This window comes from Acipenser ruthenus, chromosome 1 (genome assembly GCF_902713425.1).
Source record: "Acipenser ruthenus chromosome 1, fAciRut3.2 maternal haplotype, whole genome shotgun sequence".
NCBI classification, from domain to species: Eukaryota; Metazoa; Chordata; class Actinopteri; order Acipenseriformes; family Acipenseridae; genus Acipenser; species Acipenser ruthenus.
The window spans coordinates 563,949-587,050 of record NC_081189.1 but is presented as its reverse complement, the minus strand read 5'-3'; the positions used below and the strand labels follow the sequence as shown (position 1 = coordinate 587,050).

Sequence of the window (23,102 nt, the reverse complement as noted above, 5' to 3'; positions counted from 1 at the left end):
TTGTCAGAGGTGTGCCGTGGGTTGAATCATCCAATTGAAGTTCATTTTGTCAGAGGTGTGCCGTGGATGGAATCATCCAATTGAAGTTCATTTTGTCAGAGGTGTGCCGTGGATGGAATCATCCAATTGAAGTTCATTTTGTCAGAGGTGTGCCGTGGATGGAATCATCCAATTGAAGTTCATTTTGTCAGAGGTGTGTCGTGGGTTGAATCATCCAATTGAAGTTCATTTTGTCAGAGGTGTGCCGTGGGTTGAATCATCCAATTGAAGTTCATTTTGTCAGAGGTGTGCCGTGGGTTGAATCATCCAATTGAAGTTCATTTTGTCAGAGGTGTGCCGTGGGTTGAATCATCCAATTGAAGTTCATTTTGTCAGAGGTGTGCCGTGGATGGAATCATCCAATTGAAGTTCATTTTGTCAGAGGTGTGCCGTGGGTTGAATCATCCAATTGAAGTTCATTTTGTCAGAGGTGTGCCGTGGGTTGAATCATCCAATTGAAGTTCATTTTGTCAGAGGTGTGCCGTGGGTTGAATCATCCAATTGAAGTTCATTTTGTCAGAGGTGTGCCGTGGGTTGAATCATCCAATTGAAGTTCATTTTGTCAGAGGTGTGCCGTGGGTTGAATCATCCAATTGAAGTTCATTTTGTCAGAGGTGTGCCGTGGGTTGAATCATCCAATTGAAGTTCATCCACCCAGATGATGTAGAAGAGTAAACACTCCTCCGTTATTGAATCGTATTTTGTCACACTTGTACTTGCTAGAACCAAAGTCATTGTATTTATTTTGCTCTTAATTGTATTATTACTTGTACTGTGATTCTTGAAATGTATTTTTGTTTACGACTGTAAGTCGCCCTGGATAAGGGCGTCTGCTAAGAAATAAATAATAATAATAATAATAATAATAATAATAATAATAATAATAATAATAATAATAATAATAATAATAACTGTAGTATTGATTAGCACAGGAAAACCGGACAGTTATTACATTAAGGTTGTTCTGGTTGAGTCCATTTTCCAGGTGGTAAGGCTTAGCACCTTCATGGACAGCCACTCTTTATACACACATGAGTTCTGTGGCGCTGAGTTTCAAAGGCAGATATCCTGGACTTGGTCCTGTCTCCTAATATTTAAGCTGCACTCCCTCCTTAATGAGATCTAATTGTATTTCACTCCAGGGGCTATAAATCAATGTATTGATTAAAACTAATTTGTTCAGACATAGACATAGTACTGGAGCTGATTCTGGGCATGATTTGATAGTCCTGCAGCCAGTGGTCAATTTTTATCTGATTATACAAAGAGCTCAAAAACATAATCGTGGAATTGTGTACTGCACAGAGGACACACTGTGCACAGGCACATATCCTCAGAAATATATTCAACTGAGCCCTGAGACCAGCACTTTGAGCTGATTTGTTCCACACTGGTTACCACGGTACCAGAGTTCTTTTGAGGGAACGCACTGTGTATAACGTGAACCCTGTCTGTAACACATGTGCTCTATGTTAAGTACAGCATCTCTTGTATAAATTATTAAACACTCAATAGTGCTAAACTTAGAAATACTAAAATAAGCTTGTTGAAGACAGTGAGAAAGACTCATCGTCCAAGTTTCTTTTCATATTTCTAAGTTTAGCAGTATCGAGTGTTTCATAATTATGGATGAGATGTGCTATACCTAGCAAGGTAGCAGAAGCCCTTTAGCCCTGTTTGTGCTGACCTCAGTAGGAGAGAGAGCTCAGGGAAGGCTGCTTGCTGTAGGATGTGTGCAGATTGCATTTTTTTTTTTTAATAAGGGCCCAAGAGTCAGTCAAGACTTATGTTAACCTTAGCGGTAAGCAGAGGACAGAGACTGGACAGAATCCAGTTACATGTGTGTAATGATGCAAATAAACTCAGGTGGTTATGTTCATAATAAAATAAAGAATACTGTATTTACTTTGCTGCTGGGACTGTACACATGTTGCTGCTGTGGTTGTACTGCGTCCTATCAGCGTGCTAGGTTACACCTACGCAGAGAAATGAGGATAGCTATTACCATGCACTATGTAATACCTGGACTGGATCTAGAGTAAGCTTTTGCTATATTACAATATGCAATCCATCTTGCCCCAGCCCTGTGGTTCCCTACCTGTTCTGGACCATGGTCATCACCATCCAGTCAGAGGGGTAGACTGTCTTCCCAATCAGGTCCTTGAAGATGATGAAGGTCTCCATCAGGAAGTCCTGCACAAGAACCAGAAAACACTGAGGAGGAGGAGATTCCATCACAAACACTCAGCTCTGCAGGCAGCGTGCGGCAGGTATGTAAGGTCCAGGCCATGACACCAGTGTAATGGGGCGGTCGCTGGGTGCAAACTAGACCATAAGCAAGCATATTAACCACTATGTAACAGAGGCAGACTCATCTGCATGTGTGCTGATGAGTAACTGTAACTGTTTACATAAGGTGTGTGTTGTTTTAATTTTTTTTTAAATTTTGTACCCACATGGACCTCTCAGAACTACATTTCCCATCATCCTCCTGCTCACATATGTAACTGAGATGAATTTACCAGTGAGCAGGAGGATGATGGGAAATGTAGTTCTGAGAGGTCCCTGCGGGTACATGGGAAGCCATCTTGAGGCAGGGAATGCAATTTAAAAGTTTAAAAAAGTGGTCAAAATGTAAAAAAAAATAAAAAATTAAAACAATACACACACCTTGCGTAAACAGTTGTAGCAACACATGGGAACATGTAACATAATAAAATAAAAAGGTCCTTACGTGCCCTTTAACCTCATCTGATTTTGGGGTCAGAATACACAATGGAAATGCAACACTGCCCGCTACACAGGCGGTTAAGTGCATGTCTTATACAGATGTCAGAACAATAGGCTACATACTGTACATGAGCAGCTAGGGGTAACCCATTACACCATCATCCAAGATCCATGCAGTCCTCTAACCACACACGGCCCCCATACACCATGCTGGATCCTGGTAGATGGAGCAGGTCCTGGGGCTTGTGTTACTCAAGTACACTCAATATCAGCCATAAAAGAGAGCTTGCCATCCGATGCACAGTAAACCAATGAATTAGTAATGGGAACTGTAAAAGACCCGCGGTTTGTGTGTGTTCTTTATGAGGCAGCGCTGCTGAGCTGAAGGATAATAAACTCCGTTCTTTTGCTTGGTTGCTCCTCTTATAAAAAGTGCTGTATAGGCTGCTGGAATAAATTGATTCTGTGAAAAAAAAGACAAGTGTAAAGGTTTGCTTGGGACAGCTCTGTGAGAAATAAGAAGGTAACGAATATTCTGCTTCCATTAGGTACATATTTTATATATAGTACAGTATAGCACCCCCCAAAACCCACTGTGAGACATTTATATTAAGGTCTCTATGAGAGGAGTGGCAGTGTAGCTCTAGGAATCCAAAGCATGGTGCATTGTGAGCACTCTTCAGATAAATGAATGCATAAGAAAAAAAGGTTAGCAAAGCGACGCAATCAACACTACCTTTAAACTTGTATAAAAGCTACTCTAGGATAACTAATGAAATAGTTTCAGTGACTTGCACTGACAAAAACAAACAGAGCTGGACATATCAGTGAGCTATCCTTCCTGTATTACTACTGGAATGCTTTGCAGTTTTGAGTAGAGTTATGTTTGCCACACCTTTATACTGCTGTGCAGTAATCTAAGAGTTTATACAGCTGGTACGGCAATGCCTGCTCAAAATGTGGTAGTAATATTCATCTTAACCAGGATTTAGTTGATCGTACCTGTGGGAAATATAATGGATATTTTGTACTAGTAGTATAAACTGGAAGTGGGATTTTGTGTTAGCCTGTATTGGTTTTACTGTCTATGTCAGCCTGGCTCTGGCGCTGTGATCTGTGCTTCCACTTGGTGGCGTGACAGCTTTGTCACAGAGGATACATGGAAATGAGGAATGTTGCTTTAAATCCAGACCTTTTTGAGTCTTCTACTTTTATTTATTAAAGGAAGTTTGGGATCTGATCTTACCACTGATTCTGATAGGGATGTAAACCTTATTAGGATTAGTGTCAGGCTGCAATATTTATCGATAATGTTTATTTGAAATATTACTCATCTTTATTTTGTGTTAATGTGTTTTTGTTTAAAAGTTAATATCTTGGTAGTGGTTGTGAAACAACTAAACAAACACACACAAAAAAAAAATAGCATATTCCTAACCCAGAAGTGAACCCCTTCTCCACAGTGATGCTACTCTCTCAGTAATTCAAAGCCTAACAGCAACAGCAGAGCACCAACCTAGAGCCTCAAAGTATAAGTAAGACTGGAAACCCGCAGTCTGTGTGGATGCTGCTGGAGTTACTGTGCGAATGCTCCTGGAACAATTTCCAGTGTACACGTTGGCATCCGGTGTGAGTGGCTGTCTTTCTGCACGTCTTGCATTGCTATTCATGAGATCTACTATTCTAAACACCAGAGGGGCATGGCTCACCGCACTCATGATCTTTGCAGATAAAGCTAATCTTTTTAAACCTGTGCTTGCGTCTCCCGTGTGCTTTGTCGACTGAGCCCTGGTCAGCGTACAGCACCTTGTGTTTGTCATTGATTCAGAGATGGGCCCATATAAGATGTGCAGGTTCTGGCTCAGATGCTGTGATGCTGGTGGATGGAGCTGGTCCAGGCTGAGCCTGAGTGAGGGATGGGGGATGAACTCGTGCAGACAGTCCCTCCTGAGAGCTGAGTACCAGATACCAAATGTGACATCATGTGACATTATGACATCTAATGTCATCCCGTTCAGATGGGTCATTAGGAACTTCCTACAGTAACTATTAGGTTGATATCAACGATTTCATGGGCTGATTGCATTCTTCTCAGATCTGTCCATTGCTTTAAATTACACTCTCAGGATTTGGGGTATTTTATTAATTTGCTCGAATCTGTGCATTATTAAGCTATGGCACTGTTCATCCTTATGAATCTGACTATGCCAATACAGTAGGGCAAGAGGTTCCCAACTGGCCTGTACGAATGGGACAATATTCCTTCAAAATACCCCATTTAACAGACTGATTACAATTATATCAGCTTTGCCACCCAAGCTACGTGTTACAGCCTCAAAGCATTCAAAACAAATTTAGCCATTTTTTTTAAATGAAATATATAATTTGCGAAGCCTGGTGCTGCTGGGAAGTCGCGGTGACATTAATAAAGTCTGAAAGCAGTATGACGGGAGCCCCATTAATCACTGTGCCTGCTCCTTCCAGCCCATCTGTGCACATTGCTTCCATTCTCAAAGTGTCTCCCTTCAATCATCCTAATGACCCTTTCAGATCATTTCCTTCATGTTAATTTCATTACAAAATAAAAAGGCTGCATGTCCGCCAGGAGGCTGGCGAGCGAAGCGTCTGAGCCGGGGGACAGTTCTCTTTACTGACAGTCTGAGCCAGCAGAGTCTGACACTCTGGGCTGGATTCTCAAAGCTATTTACTCCAAATCATCATTAGCACAATTTGTATTTGAAAGGAAAAGAAAAAACACCATTACAATTCTAAAGTGAAAAAGAAACAACCTCAGACTGCTTACAACTCACTAAGTTCAAAGTCTCAGGGGCAGGTGTGCTAAGATGGGCCAGTCGCAGCGCAAACATACCGCAGTTTGCATTTTTGTTGCGACAGTTTGCGAAGTGCACATTTTGTCGTATGTATTAAGAAAAAAATATGTTAATGAAGAGAGCTGCAATATTCCAAGTCAAATATTGTGTTTTTATGAAAAAGCTTTTCATAATCATACAGCAGCCCCTCGCTTAACTGGACATGCTTGCCTGACATAAGGAGGTGTCAGGTTTTAAAAAAATACAATAAAATCGCACACGCATACATTTATAAATGCTCAATGTATTTTAAATGTATAAATCATTGAGCTGAAATAACACTCATGTGTTTTGGGTAGGCTGCACATTACAATATGAAATAATATATAAATCTGTACAGTAGGCCTATACAGTATACAGTACAGTAGTAAAATCAAATGAACACCTAGCGCACTTTCTTTTTACTTTAGCCTGTAAGCTACTGGTAACACAAAATAAATCATGCTGCTGCATTGCACACATTGCTGTACAATGAGAATAAAAGAGTATTTAAAATTGAAACTGAATTATTTTAGCTCTTTTTACAATTCCAAACCTTAATATAATGGGTGTGTTTCCTGTTCCTATACAGATGCTCAGAATGAGCTGGAGAGGTTATGTGTGCAGTCTATTGCAGTGGAGTAAACTTTTCCTATGCCGCCCCCTTTTCTTAACATACATTTTTTTTACATTTGGCGCCGCATGGATGCTGTAATTTCAGCTCTATACTCTGCAGCTACACTGACCCTCGCCACGTCAAACATCATTTCTCCGGTTCTACAAGTCCTAGAGTGACCGTCAACGGCTCATTTAAAAGGTAAGAACTTGCACTAATTAGCAGTCATTTATGTATTTATTTAAGATTTTCTATCCTTTAAAAAGAAAAAAGCATTTTAATATTTTACAGAACTGCCCCTTTAGTCATTGTTGCACCCCGCAGTTCCTTTGTTGTGGTTAATGAGAGGAAACGAGGACTGTGAGATCGTGAGTGTTTCATGTTTTGTTTGTTTGGTACCTGTCTAATTGTTATGGTTTGTTCCTGTTAGACGGCTAAAACATCCGGGAGCTGTCGCTTGAGGCCAGCACGGAAACGCAGACTGCAAAACATCCGGGAGCTGTCGCTTGAGGCCAGCATGGAAACCTGGACTGCAAAACATCCGGGAGCTGTCGCTTGAGGCCAGCACGGAAACCTGGACTGCAAAACATCCGGGAGCTGTCGCTTGAGGCCAGCACAGAAACCTGGACTGCAAAACATCCGGGAGCTGTCGCTTGAGGCCAGCATGGAAACCTGGACTGCAAAACATCTGGGAGCTGTTGCTTGAGGCCAGCATGGAAACCTGGACTGCAAAACATCCGGGAGTTGTCGCTTGAGGCCAGCACGGAAACGCAGACTGCAAAACATCCGGGAGCTGTCGCTTGAGGCCAGCACGGAAACCTGGACTGCAAAACATCCGGGAGCTGTCGCTTGAGGCCAGCACGAAAACCTGGACTGCAAAACATCCGGGAGCTGTCGCTTGAGGCCAGCACGGAAACCTGGACTGCAAAACATCCGGGAGCTGTCGCTTGAGGAGAGCACGGAAACCTGGACTGCAAAACATCCGGGAGCTGTCGCTTGAGGCCAGCACGGAAACGCAGACTGCAAAACATCCGGGAGCTGTCGCTTGAGGCCGCAAGGCTAGATAGGAGCAGTGTGGAGTAGTGGTTAGGGCTCTGGACTCTTGACTGGATGGTCATGGGTTCAATCCCAGGTGGGGGGCACTGCTGCTGTACCCTTGAGCAAGGTACTTTACCTAGATTGCTCCAGTAAAAACACAACTGTATAAATGGGTAATTGTATGTAAAAATAATGTAATTGTATGTACAAATAATGTGATATCTTGTAACAATTGTAAGTCACCCTGGATAAGGGCATCTGCTAAGAAATAAATAATAATAATAAGATTATTATATAAACAGTCTTAACAGAAATCCCAAACTTGCCGTGACAGTAGCATCAGATAAGTCAATACAGGGCCCATGGGGGGCTAATACTAGACTGTGGCCCACAAGATCAAACAGCACAGCACAAAATTGCTACCTAATGATAAATGAACCCCAGGAGCTTCCAATTACGTGTTTTTTTTGTTAATTAAAATAAACAAACAGGTTTGAGCTTCAGGAAATGCAATAAAAGGGAAGAATGAGTTTGTAGAAGTCTATATTTAATATAAAAATCAATGCAAGGTTGGCAAGATTCAGGAGAAGGGGGATGCTTCATAACTGAAGCGTGACGTGGTTTTGTTGTAGCAAGCTCAGCAATAAAGTGGATGCTGGAGATTAGTAAAGGTGAGCGAGCTCATCTCTTTCACACCACTTGGGGAGGTGGTAGGGGAGTTTTCTGTCTCATATAAGCTAACAATGCTTGCTTTGCATTTTTCATCACTATACCCCATAAGAAACTAAAGCACTGCTCTTTATATAGTGTATGCTTTTCCAAAAACCCTTTATTACACAAGAGTGTTAGACAGTCATACAGTGAGCATTACACTGAAAGCAAGCCAAATACATCCTGAGAGCTTTAACCAAGCAATGCTGAATGATCATCTTTTAGCAAGCCTGCTGTGCAGCTCAGATACTCAGCATCAGCAGTGTGCACTCACTCCACACATTTGACACTTCATTCATTTCTACAGGATGGATACAGTGAGATACACCATCTACATGGGTATTTTGGAAAAGCACTAGTCTAATGTAAAAGCACTTTTCAAAAGCATCAAAAAGTTACACCTGAGCTATGCAGAAGAGTTCATGCACACTGAAACCAGCATCTTAACCACGATGCAAATGAGTTCATGCACACTGAAACCAGCATCTTAACAACGATGCAAAAGAGTTCATGCACACTGAAACCAGCATCTTAACCATGATGCAAAAGAGTTCATGTACCCTGAAACCAGCATCTTAACCACTGCACAAAATAGTTAATGCACAGTGAAACCAGCATCTTAACCACTATGCAAAAGAGTTCATGCACACTGAAACCAGCATCTTAACCACGATGCAAATGAGTTCATGCACACTGAAACCAGCATCTTAACAACGATGCAGAAGAGTTCATGCACACTGAAACCAGCATCTTAACCATGATGCAAAAGAGTTCATGCACCCTGAAACCAGCATCTTAACCACTGCACAAAATAGTTAATGCACAGTGAAACCAGCATCTTAACCACTATGCAAAAGAGTTCATGCACACTGAAACCAGCATCTTAACCACGATGCAAAAGAGTTCATGCACCCTGAAACCAGCATCTTAACCACGATGCAAAAGAGTTCATGCACACTGAAACCAGCATCTTAACCACGATGCAAAAGAGTTCATGCACACTGAAACCAGCATCTTAACCACGATGCAAAAGAGTTCATGCACCCTGAAACCAGCATCTTAACCACTATGCAAAAGAGTTCATGCACACTGAAACCAGCATCTTAACCACGATGCAAAAGAGTTCATGCACACTGAAACCAGCATCTTAACCACAATGCAAAAGAGTTCATGCACACTGAAACCAGCATCTTAACCACGATGCAAAAGAGTTCATGCACACTGAAACCAGCATCTTAACCACGATGCAAAAGAGTTCATGCACCCTGAAACCAGCATCTTAACCACGATGCAAGAGTTCATGCACACCGAAACCAGCATCTTAACCACGATGCAAAAGAGTTCATGCACACTGAAACCAGCATCTTAACCACGATGCAAAAGAGTTCATGCACACTGAAACCAGCATCTTAACCACGATGCAAAAGAGTTCATGCACACTGAAACCAGCATCTTAACCACGATGCAAAAGAGTTCATGCACCCTGAAACCAGCATCTTAACCACTATGCAAAAGAGTTCATGCACACTGAAACCAGCATCTTAACCACGATGCAAAAGAGTTCATGCACACTGAAACCAGCATCTTAACCACTATGCAAAAGAGTTCATGCACACTGAAACCAGCATCTTAACCACGATGCAAAAGAGTTCATGCACACTGAAACCAGCATCTTAACCACGATGCAAAAGAGTTCATGCACACTGAAACCAGCATCTTAACCACTATGCAAAAGAGTTCATGCACACTGAAACCAGCATCTTAACCACGATGCAAAAGAGTTCATGCACACTGAAACCAGCATCTTAACCACGATGCAAAAGAGTTCATGCACACTGAAACCAGCATCTTAACCACGATGCAAAAGAGTTCATGCACACTGAAACCAGCATCTTAACCACGATGCAAAAGAGTTCATGCACACTGAAACCAGCATCTTAACCACGATGCAAAAGAGTTCATGCACCCTGAAACCAGCATCTTAACCACTATGCAAAAGAGTTCATGCACACTGAAACCAGCATCTTAACCACGATGCAAAAGAGTTCATGCACCCTGAAACCAGCATCTTAACCACTATGCAAAAGAGTTCATGCACACTGAAACCAGCATCTTAACCACGATGCAAAAGAGTTCATGCACACCATGATGGTGTGGATCACTCAACACTACCCGCTATGCTTGCAGGAATCTAACCTCCTCTCATCACAGGGGTCAGACTCCATGAAGGCGTGGATCACACAACACTATCCGCTATTCTTGCAGGAATCTAACCTCCTCTCATCACAGGGGTCAGACTCCATGACGGTGTGGATCACACAACACTACCCGCTATGCTTGCAGGAATCTAACCTCCTCTCACCACAGGGGTCAGACTCCATGACGGCGTGGATCACACAACACTATCCGCTATTCTTGCAGGAATCTAACCTCCTCTCATCACAGGGGTCAGACTCCATGACGGTGTGGATCACACAACACTACCCGCTATGCTTGCAGGAATCTAACCTTCTCTCATCACAGGGGTCAGACTCCATGACGGCGTGGATCACTCAACACTACCCGCTATGCTTGCAGGAATCTAACCTCCTCTCACCACAGGGGTCAGACTCCATGACGGCGTGGATCACTCAACACTACCCGCTATGCTTGCAGGAATCTAACCTCCTCTCATCACAGGGGTCAGACTCTATGACGGCGTGGATCACTCAACACTACCCGCTATGCTTGCAGGAATCTAACCTCCTCTCATCACAGGGTTCAGACTCCATGACGGTGTGTATCACACAACACTACCCGCTATGCTTGCAGGAATCTAACCTCCTCTCACCACAGGGGTCAGACTCCATGATGGTGTGGATCACTCAACACTACCCGCTATGCTTGCAGGAATCTAACCTCCTCTCACCACAGGGGTCAGACTCCATGATGGTGTGGATCACTCAACACTACCCGCTATGCTTGCAGGAATCTAACCTCCTCTCACCACAGGGGTCAGACTCCATGACGCTACCCGCTATACTTGCAGGAATCTAACCTCCTCTCATCACAGGGGTCAGACTCCATGACGCTACCCGCTATGCTTGCAGGAATCTAACCTCCTCTCATCACAGGGTTCAGACTCCATGATGGTGTGGATCACACAACACTACCCGCTATGCTTGCAGGAATCTAACCTCCTCTCACCACAGGGTTCAGACTCCATGACGGTGTGGATCACACAACACTACCCGCTATGCTTGCAGGAATCTAACCTCCTCTCACCACAGGGGTCAGACTCCATGATGGTGTGGATCACTCAACACTACCCGCTATGCTTGCAGGAATCTAACCTCCTCTCACCACGGTGGTCAGACTCCATGACGGCGTGGATCACTCAACACTACCCGCTATGCTTGCAGGAATCACCCCAAGTGGCAGGGGTTCTGCTGGGTCCATGGCACATGCATTGTGTGTTATACATGGAGGTAAAACCATGTTGTGGTGCTTGTAGTACACAGCCGCTATAAACAGTGTATTTTGCAATGCTTGTCTCTCTCTTTGTTGTGCTCTGAATCAAACTAATAGCCCTCTAATTGAGGGCAGCTCTGCGACAGGGTGACAGATTGCCGCCCCTCCGTCTGGCCTTTTTACACTGAAGTTTCTAATGAGAAGATTCCGTGTGAAAACGGGGTGTGCGTGTTTATCCAGTCCTCGGACTGCTTTGCTGATGAAAGCAATTACAGAGATTTATACCCCCTGAACGATATGGAATTCACAAAACCTTTAAATTGAACACAAGGGGCTGCGTTTGCCAGCTCTCCAGCAATTAAGGGTCGAGTTTGTCTGTGTGTGTGAATACAATATGATAAGCAACTGCTGTTAAAGTGCAATGAAAGCATGTTCAATAAACTACTGCAATTCCAAAGAGATTTCTTGCACATTCTCATATATATATATATATATATATATATATATATATATATATATATATATATATATATATATACTGTACACACACTGTTTGTCCACATGGTGGTGAATATTTTTCTTGTCTGTATATGAATAGTGCTGGAACAAATATTCAAATATTCTAACTGCTTTAAATGTAAATGTGACCATGTCTAGATTTCATAAAACTGAATTTAGAAATTACAGCATCCAAAAAGAAATCATGAAACCAATAGATAAATGACATCTGAAATGAATGACACCCATTCTGCTGCACAGAAGAGTGCTTCTCTGCTTTCTTCAATATGGTACGGATTTTTATTTTGTTTACCAGCTACTTCAAAATGAAATTATATTCGAACATGAGACACTTGTCTTCGCCCCACCACTTGAATATATGTCTGTGTGTTTCTGGATGTGTTAGTTTATAATACACCGGTTCTCTGTCAATGCAGTTTACAGGATGTGGAATTGAGTTTCTGTAGAGTCACAATACACATAACTAGATACCAACAGAAATGGAAACATAACAGCGCAAGACTTCAGAGGATTGGAGAGATGTTCAACATACTGCACAATGTCAGGCTGCTGAGTCCTGAGTAAATTGTGATGACAGTCGCCACAAAAAGCAATTGAGCAGCATGCAGTGCATACAGATGCTCTGCAGTGTAAGTGTTTCTGAAGTCCAGAGGGTTCTGTGCCCTGGTTCTCCACTGCCGTGCAGAACGGTACCCTCTTTAATCCGCATTGCTGTTTAATTAGCCTGGATTATTTAACAGGGTAAGTTCTACTCCTTTCTTATTATATTTGGCTTCATAGCCCCACAATCAATAACTGTTTAGGGCCATTGTGAACATTGTGCACACCTTTCTCAAACGAATAATAGACGAAGGAAGATCAGGGTGTTTTTGGTGTGAACGGAGGCACAGTTTCTAGCTAACAGACAGGACCCTTCAGGTTAGGATGCTTGACTACAATAGTTGACACGTTTGACCCCTTGTCTAAGATTGTACTACTTCTTCGTTTACATGGATCATATTTGGGAATTGCTTCGAACCTCCTGCCAATGCTTCTCCTTCAGTCCACATTAACACACAGATATTATTTATTCTGCCCTTCGATCTCTGTAAGGTGCTGATTAAGTCTGAACCACACATGTTTTTAGTGTATTGGTAGAGCTTTGTGATTGTTCTCCTATGACTCCTTGTAAATGAGGCCTGGGTCTCAATGGGTAAATCTCCTGGATAAATAAATCAATAAATCTAACCCATGCTGGTGAGATTATTTTGTTGGCCATCATTTGTATTTTTCGCACACACAGCATTAACCCCAGCAGCATCACTTGCTGAACAAAAGAAGATCCTCTTACTAGGTTGAAACTGTAAAGCTGAATTTCCTGTTCTGCCTTTTGAATTTTTGGCAGTTTGGGATACTGATCTTGATTTTCCACTTTCCCTTAATACGCTGTGTTGAGAATGTCTGACAATTCCAGTTAAGGGGTGTGTAATATGAGTTTATTTACAGGAAGTTGTGATAATTCAATATATTGAATTCTCCTACATTAAATAAGTCACACCATGGAATTTCAGCACCTTGGGATGCGCAGCCTTTAGCAATGCTACTCCCGGGATTGTGGGGTCCCCTGTGGAGGGATAGGTCTTCAGGGGGTCACAGCGGTGAAGCCGGGGCTTGTGAGAGGCCTGTGCACTCACCATGAGGTCCTGGCGCGTGGTGAAGGACTGGATATAATCTCTGTAGTGGGAATCGTCCATGTGGCTGAGGATTGCTGTCATGCACGCCACATAGTGACTCTGAGAAAGAGAGAGAGAGAGAGAGAGGAACGGTTACAATGCAATTCAAGGCAGAATTATCCAAGCGGAATTGAAATACATGTGAATCCTAGTGGACTTGACCTTTCACTTCTGATAGGACTCACAGTCACACGTTCAGTGAGTGCCTGGATCTAGCTTCCTCATTACTTAATACAAACCTGCCTCTCCTACACACAAGCATACATTAACAGGGCAGCAGAAACACCCTGGCACAGGGAGGACCGTCTGCTCCAGGCTCGGATGCAGGACCAGGCTTAAAGACGACAAGCCTAAACCATTTTTGAAAGTTATTCCCCAATAGCAAATGTAACCCCCCTACTGTTTTGTAGTCGACTAGAACACATAATCATTAAAAAACACAAAACAACTCCATATGTAAGGACTGGGGTCTATATGATGGGATTTCTGCCAACAAATGATGAACATAAAGGAAATATTTACACACAGTTCTTTCACCTTTAATGGAACTACCATAGGGTATATGTACTGGCAGTAATATTATTATTATTATTATTTATTTCTTAGCAGACGCCCTTATCCAGGGCGACTTACAATCGTAAGCAAATACATTTCAAATGTTACAATACAAGTAATACAATGAGAGCAAGAGTAATACAATAATAAACGTGTCTATTGCCACAATCCACTCCAGTCCAGAGTTTTTCTTTTCAACCATAATGAGTTAACTGAACATGCTGAGGGTCAATTAAACTAATTTCAGACTGGGTTGGAATAAAGTCCACAGTTCTAGACTGCTGTGCCTTGAGATAAAGCCTCTCTTCAGTAGCTGACTGAGTTGAGCAGTACAGCATAAAGACCTGTTGGGCAGCGGCACGGAGGGAGTCTGTCTCTTGCGCACAGCGAACAGGCCGCACGGTCAACCCTGTTTCTGGGATCAGGTGCTTTTTATATTTAGATTGCAAAGAACCCTGCGAAGTGAACTGACAGCAAAATTATAAATAATGGACTGTTGCAGAATTTTGCAGTAAAATAAATAAATAAATAAAAGTGCTCACTTCATCCAAAACCCTTTACACATAATATTGATTTCCATTTCTTTTGACTCACAGCCTGACATGCTTCAAAAAGCCCTTTTTAAGCATTCTTTGGAATGGAATCAAGAGACGGAATTGAATGGAGCATTTGTATTGAATGTTTAAAGAGACAGCTGTGTGAATTGGCCGGTATTAAAGCATTTGGTCTGTTCTCATCTGTTGTTGAGCTGTGTCTGGTAATGTGTCAGCCAGCGTTCTCAGAGACTCGCGAACTTTAGAACAGAAAGCTGTTTCTCACAAACTTTTTAAACTCTCGGGCTACAGCAGAGAACATTTAAAACACTTCACATTTGCATGACTGTTTTGCAGAGTACCATGCTCTAAAATGAGTATTCTTGGCTTTTTGAAGTTTTGTTGTGCTTTACCGCTGTGCTGTACTTTGATATTGCAAAACAGAGCTCAAGACCGGAGCTGAAAGAGGTATTTCTGTTGCCACCAATGCTCCTCTTCACGACTCGCTCTACTCTGAATTGTGTCACTCCCGCGTGGCGCTGTGATTTATCCTCTCTTATCTCCACCCCCTTAATTAATGATGTCACGGCCCAGCCACCAATGGTGTTGGACGGGAGCGTAGCCCAAAACAACCAGCGAGGTCTCCCTCACAATGACACAAGCCCAACCAACCACCCCAACCAGCGAGGTCTCCCTCACAATGACACAAGCCCAACCAACCACCCCAACCAGCGAGGTCTCCCTCACAATGACACAAGCCCAACCAACCACCCCAACCAGCGAGGTCTCCCTCACAATGACACAAGCCCAACCAACCACCCCAACCAGCGAGGTCTCCCTCACAATGACACAAGCCCAACCAACCACCCCAACCAGCGAGGTCTCCCTCACAATGACACAAGCCCAACCAACCACCCCAACTGGCTGTGGATTCGTCTGTGGACCAGGCTGGAAACTACAGGGGCTAGTCACCCCGTCACCCCTAAAGTCAGCCACGTAACCCGCTACAATGTGACCACTACAATATGATAGCTACAATATGACCACTACAATATGACCACTACAATATGACCGCTACAATATGACCGCTACAATATGACCACTACAATATGACAGCTACAATATGACCATTACAATATGACCGCTACAATATGACCACTACAATATGACCGCTACAATATGACCGCTACAATATGACCGCTACAATATGACTGCTACAATATGACCACTACAATATGACCACTACAATAGGATAGCTACAATATGACCACTACAATATGACCACTACAATATGACTGCTACAATATGACCACTACAATATGATAGCTACAATATGACCACTACAATATGACCACTACAATATGATAGCTACAATATGACCACTACAATATGACTGCTACAATATGACCACTACAATATGATAGCTACAATATGACCACTACAATATGACCACTACAATATGATAGCTACAATATGACCACTACAATATGACCGCTACAATATGACTGCTACAATATGCTTTTACCATGCTGTAAGTACTTTTATATATTGCTGAGCCCATAATGACTGTCCATGTCAATTACCAGGTGCAATAACTTGTGCCTTGTGCTTTCATTAATTTGCTTTAAAATGCTTTAGTGCATGAAACAGGGCTATATAACTGTAAGATCATGCTTATAAATATACCACGAGGCACTCTGCCCAGCACAGAGCTGTAGACACTCCAGCAGGGACAAAGGAGAGCAATAAACCTTACACAACCTCTGAATATAAATACCCTTAGCACCGAAATCCATAAGCCTTCTAGACAACTGAGTTGTAAGTGCCCTGAGGAGCGGCGGCTGTGTGGAGCTGTGGTTCTGTGGGTGATGCTCAAGACTGATATTGGTGGTAACAATATCAGTAGTCCACATCACAAGACAATCACACATGACATTTACTGATTTCAAACTGGATGCTTTCATTTTACCCAAATAGCTTTTGTCTTCTATTAAGCAGTTAAGTGCTGTATAATTTATGTAGGAAAAAACAAGGTCAGATGGATTTGTTTTAAGTCTGGTATTAAGCCACTGAGTCCTCGAGTCAGATAGCATGAACATTGTTTATTTAAGCGCTAACAAGAGATTTGCTTAAAACCCTGCAAGCGGCCGGGCTTTGCTTCTTAAACAGTTACAGTCCACACAGCAAGGTACTCATCAGTCAAAAGGTAATCAGAAACACTGGCTTGTATTCCAGTATGAACCACAATACATGTGTACAGTGTATGTTGCATATTAAATAGGGATAATCATAGGGGGCAGGCAACTGAATATCTGATAATATGACTCCTGATAATGTTAAATTGTCTTTATGGTCATCAATGCAGTGATGCTATTTTCTTATACACTTGACAAACCCTATAGCTATCTCTTACATGCACATGTTGGAACAAAAGAAAGATAGTTTGACAATTTGACCTGACCAACATCCTGAATGGATGAATTATTCACATAATTTCATGTGTTTTACACCACCTACTATGATGTGCTGCTGTCTTCCATCCACAGTGTTATTAGGGTATAAGGCGTGAAATTAGCTGGTTTACAGTACATGCAACTGTCTTTAATTTCGTTTTTCAATAATTCCATACTAAAAGACTACTTATCGTAATTGGTTGTGCAGGATTTGGACCAAGCCACGTTGTCACTGGGATCTTTTAGGTATTGACTAGATGAGGTTCGGGGATCAAACAGAAACTAGGAACCGGACGCTTATGATTTCATGTTCTTGAACTACAGGCAGACCTTTCATTCACAAGAACTTAAGAAAATGTAAAAATGAGTGGGGGCCGGCTCCTCAGTGCTCGTTCCTGTAGTAGATCTCAGAACTTGATCAAGTCGGTTCTTAGCACTTGAAGGACCGGAGATATACTCATACCTAGAAGCCCCGCAGCCGTCTTTCTGACGGCTGTATTCAAAACACTGTAAATAGTATAACGAAAGGAGAAACAGTCGGATGTAATTAGTTTTAGTTTTATTGAATACGTTGCATAAACATCTGAACAGCCAAAGCATATATATATATATATATATATATGAACATTTATTTTACAAATCAAAACAAGAAGATGTAAATAAATAAACATCTGAACATACATCGGTTTACAACATACGTATTTATAAAACTGAAACGATAGCAATACATTTTTTACTTTTCAACAGCAATCGGTTTGTTATCAGATGAGCAATAGCAACTGAAGAGCAAAGAGAAGTACAGCACAAGAAGTTATATAAAAAAAAGGCTAACACCTTTTTTTTTTCAACAAAAGCATATTCCTTTACCTTGAGGCTAAGGCTGTTCACAATCAACACAGATAATGTGCTTCTCCGCGCTGCCTTTCTGCACAGGGCACAGCTGTCCGAAGTTTTATTTTTATTGCACTTGCCAACCTGACATTGGCGTCTCTTGTGGCTCTCTGCGGGGTTGCCAGCTTCAGCTGTGGGGACACGCTTGGCAGTCTCCCTCTGTTCCAAATGCTTCTTGCGAAGCTAGATGTGCTAAATATATTCTCTCCTTGGTAAATTCTTCTCCGTGCATTCTTTGTAAAGTACCCAGGAGTTGATGGCTGCTAGGTCCAATACATTGCAAAACACCTGAACAGGCCACCGTCGGGAGCCAGCTTTCACAGAATACTTCCGTGCCATCTGATCCAAAACATCAACTCCATATTTTGTTGCATTGTAAAACTCCACGGTCTCTGGTATTTATTTTCACTAGTCCTGATGCTAATTGACTGACCAAAGCAGCGCAGCTGGAAAGCAGGCGCCAGCCTTCAAAGGCTGATAGAAAACAATAGACTCAGGCATAGAGTAGAGACTAATCTGATTACAGCTAAACACATTGCAGACTGGTAAATAAAAATAATAAAGTAGAATACCGTTCTGTATAATCACAATACAATTGTTTTCTGTGTGGATGACAATGTGACTGCTCCCAAGGCTTTTAGGTATAATGTAATAGATCTCCTTTATTTCTGCACTCCCGTGTTTCATGCTTTGTGAGAATATTTAATACATACGGACAGAAAGGTACACAAACGCACAGCCCCATATGTGTTACACGACTGGAGAAAATTACATTTTAAAACCAAAAACCGCCAAAATGACTGCCACGGGGCTTCTAGTGTTAAAGGATCCCAATGAATCAGCATAAACAACATGGCTAGGTTACCTATTCCATACTCTCACCACAAAACTGCTTTCCTCTAAATGAGGTTTCATTTCCTAAGCTGTTGCATGTGTAACAGTTTTGTACATATTTTTATATATTTTTTATAAGCCTACTACTGTAATTATCCCCCTGTCTAGGTCATTTACATAGACAAGAAAAAGCAGAGGACCCAGGGTCAACCCCTATGGCATCCCACTCCCATAATCTCTTCAGAGAAACACTAGAGGAAGGTGGTACAGCGATAAGACAAAAACAGACAAAAACACATGGCCAGTAACCCAATAGGCCATATTTTTTGAAAGAGGTCAAATGTCTGTTAATTTTACAAAATGAAAACCAAAAAACTAAGTAATATAATCCAATTTGTGTTAAGCACTCTCACACAGTGTTGGTTTCTCATTATGTAACATTATCGTGATTTTTTCTCCTTTCAAAAAACAGGAGTTCATTAAAGAATGAAGGCAACGCTTTGAAAACATGGCCCTATCTGTCCTCAGTATTCCAACACAGCTGTTCTGAGCCTTGACTGTGTGCAGCCGTGCAGTGTAGTCTGGTCGGTAGGGTCTGACACCACAACATCACAAGCTACTGCCCAGACTGCACAGCTCGACTTCCACAGCTGTCTTAAGATCAGGAAGGAACACACAGTTCAATCTGCGGCCTGAGATGACCCAGACAAGGCCCTAAAGCCAGTGCTGCAATTAGAACTGTGTTGCATAGAGTATAATGCACCGAGATTGCTTACAAATCCATTAGGCCTCTCCTTGTGCATGCAGTAATATTCAGAGATTTCACATGATTGAGCTGGGCTTTTTTAAGGACAGTCCAGGAAATCTCTTAGATTTGGAGAAACCTCCCCTCTATGGGGGAGCGGGGCGTCCTAAGCAGTCTGTTACTGTAGGCGCTACTGGACAGCAGAGGAATGGATAGCTGGATGAACCCTTTAAGTTCTGTCTTGCATGGTCAGCACAGTGCAGCTGTCAGTCCTGTCTTGCATGGCCATCACAGTGCAGCTGCCAGTCCTGTCTTGCATGGCCAGCACAGTGCAGCTGTCAGTCCTGTCTTGCATGGCCAGCACAGTGCAGCTGTCAGTCCTGTCTTGCATGGCCAGCACAGTGCAGCTGTCAGTCCTGTCTTGCATGGCCAGCACAGTGCAGTACAGCTGAGGCCATCCTGTCACACTTGAGATTCTTTGTTTTAATGCCTTCCAATATAAACGGCACTCAGCACTTTATTCTATTGCATTGTGCTCTACTGGCAAGCTCTTTCTCTCGATTTGTCTCTCTGCCTTACTACAGTGTAGTACCTACTGTGTGTAACGTGTGACACTCAATGAAGCTGCTTAACACTGCTACAAGACCAGTCTTCCTGTATATGAAGAGACCACACACTTCACTCATAAAAGCAATCGCTGCAGTAACACAACTAATTCTGATAACCTGACATATCCAAGTGCTTAGCCGATAACACAAACTTCTGATGAAAGACCAAACAAACTCAGCATGCTAACTGGTGGGCCCATGTGTGCCGTTTGAACACTGTGGGCTACTCTCAAAGCTGTTTACTCCAAATCGGCATTAGCATTATTTTTTTATTTTTGATAAAAAAAAAACACCATTTACAATTCTGAAAACAAATAAGACACAACTCAAGACTCCTCACAAGCCCCTGCATCGAATGTCTGAGTTGTTCATTTCTGGTTTGGTAACTTTATTGCTTGTTTCATTACTTTGTGAAAATATCATGCTAATGACATTTTGCAGTAAATAGCTCTGAGAATCTAGCCCTGTATCCCTGAATAATTGACTTGCTGTGGGTATATTAAAAGCATGCATGCCTCTTTGATATGTGTGTTCTAGAATGGAACTGCGGAACTAGGCTATGAATGCTGTGAAGCATTTTCATACTAAAATAATCAACAAAGTGTGTCCATTGCTTGCACCCACAATCCGTGGCTGGACTTTCTGGATTAACACCATACCAGCCAGGGATAAATCTGACCAATTTGTTTCCATTTGCAGTTGTTTCTTTAGATGAATTCCATGCTTGTGAAAATGTGTGCAGTTTAGACTGTTACACTGAACTTCAGGCTGCTGTCCTCCCCCCCCCCCCCCCAGACACACACCTATCAATCTGCAATCTGCAGGGTCTGTCTAATTGATCTGAATACTGCAGCCTTCCTCAAAAACACACCCTGGTGTTGAATTCCATACCCTTGTTACATTAATGGGTCTATTTCATTTTTTAAGGATATATTACGATCCTTTATTCATAACTTGAAACGCTCCCTTTGAAAAACTATATAATTAAACTATATAATTAAATCCATCAATTAGACGAACGCTGCGGTTGGAGCCCTCTTCGATGTACGCTGATGAAGGCGCTGGCTGAGACGTTTGTTTGCCTGACTTTAGGTTTCCTATAAGTTTCACCTTATATTACTGTAGATTTAATGTATTGTAAATTTATGTTTTCAAACTAAACCATGACTGCATTTTTTAAATTAAATTCTGCATTAAAAAAGGTTTCTTTTAAACAAAGAAGGCAGGACCCAATGTAAAACAGAACTGCAACACAGGAGAAGTGTTAGACTGCAGGTAAGCAATACCATATAATCATGCAAAGAGGCGTATTTGCTTCTGTATTTAGCTGGTACTTTCTGTATATGAGAGATGGGCTTGTAAGTGAAACTGTTTTATTAAAGAGTTGAAGAGAAAGAAAATCTATTAGAAATACAATGGAAAGGTTTTTAATGTGGTCTGTTATTAACATCACTGTCACAGCTCACCATGCTGTTGTATAGTAATACTGATTTAAAAACACCACTTGCATCTACACTTATCTTCAGCTGTGGGGGTGCTTGTACTTGGAGACAAACACATGAGTTTATACATGAAACCAACGGAGTAACATCATTTTCTGAAAAAGCCGCGTGTACCCAAGCATAAGCACGTGTGCCTGTTTGTGTGATTATGCTGTATGTGTATGTGGCTGACACAGGCTGTCTGTCCTGCCTCAGGCTGTGATCCCATCTCCTGCTGCTCCTTGCTTCGCTCGCTCTGCTCTGAAAAGCTAATGTAAACGTAGCAGTGGATGGCTTCACATTTAAATGTTAACGAGCAAACAGAAGCAGTAAATACAATCTGTTTCCGGAGGGCCTTGGCGAGCTGCAGAATGTATTCACTCATCATGACATTCAAACTCCAGAGCAACTGTCTGGGCATGTAGCTTTTCAACAAGAGAGATCAGAGCGGGGTCGGAGAGTGCAGTGAGACCCAGGGGGTTTCAAACAAGGCTGGGAATGAGGTTCCCATTTCAGAGCTGGTAGAGCCAGTCCATGATTTACTGCAAGCCTAATGACTGACACACGAGCTAAGCTTGCAGGAAATCCTGGAAAGGCACAAACTCACAAGATTCCAATAAGAAATATCAGCTCTTGCTCAAGCAAGACTCTGAAAGTACTGCCTGGGTAGGTTTAAATACTGTTGAAGGCACTTCAGAAGCTGGGCATGAAGTGGTGGGCACACACACACCGCATGTGACAAGTGCCAGGCTCGTCTACATTCGTAGTTTTACATCTTGTAACTTCACCGCTAACTCCTTACACAAGCCAATGATCAAGATCACGTATGCCAAATGCTAGGGTGTTTTTGTGATGTGATCCTGCGGCTAGATATGGAGTTTTCACCGGAAGAGAAAGTGCAACGCATTAACCAGGGTCCCCTGGCAGAACTGACATGATCAATGCCTTTCTCCATGTCTCTCCTACGGCTTGAATCAGCCCACAGTCCCGGGCTATTAGCCTGGGCACAATTTCATCTGTAAATCACCCATGTGCGTGTTTTAAATAACTGGCTGTAATATATAGGCTGGACCTTTTCAAATGATTTTTTTATAGCTGTAGTGTTTGATGTGCGCCCCGCTAGGAACCTTCCTTAAACGACTCTGTCAGCGACTGGGTTCTAAATTATTGTTTGATGTTTATGTCAAAGAATCTTTTATCTTGGAGGGGGATCCACTGGGCAAAATATTAAGAGAGAATGAGAGGAAGGAGAGAGAGAGACAGAGAGAGGGAGCGTTGAAAAGAGAAAGCTAGGACGGAGAAAGTACGAGTAAGGGTGAGAATAAGCGACTGAAAAAA

General features: G+C 42.3%; 1 protein-coding gene across 2 annotated transcripts in view; it reads right to left on the bottom strand.

Moving 5' to 3' along the window:
• LOC117973525 (dedicator of cytokinesis protein 2-like) overlaps window positions 1–23,102 on the bottom strand; it is a 428,064-nt gene that overhangs the window by 97,134 nt on the left and 307,828 nt on the right. For both annotated transcript variants that reach the window (XM_059024351.1, XM_059024392.1), the window contains 2 exons: window positions 13,626–13,724; window positions 2,138–2,232 (listed from right to left, as the gene is read on the bottom strand). In XM_059024351.1, the coding sequence (XP_058880334.1) occupies window positions 2,138–2,232; window positions 13,626–13,724 (194 nt within the window). The remainder of the gene's footprint in view (window positions 1–2,137; window positions 2,233–13,625; window positions 13,725–23,102) is intronic.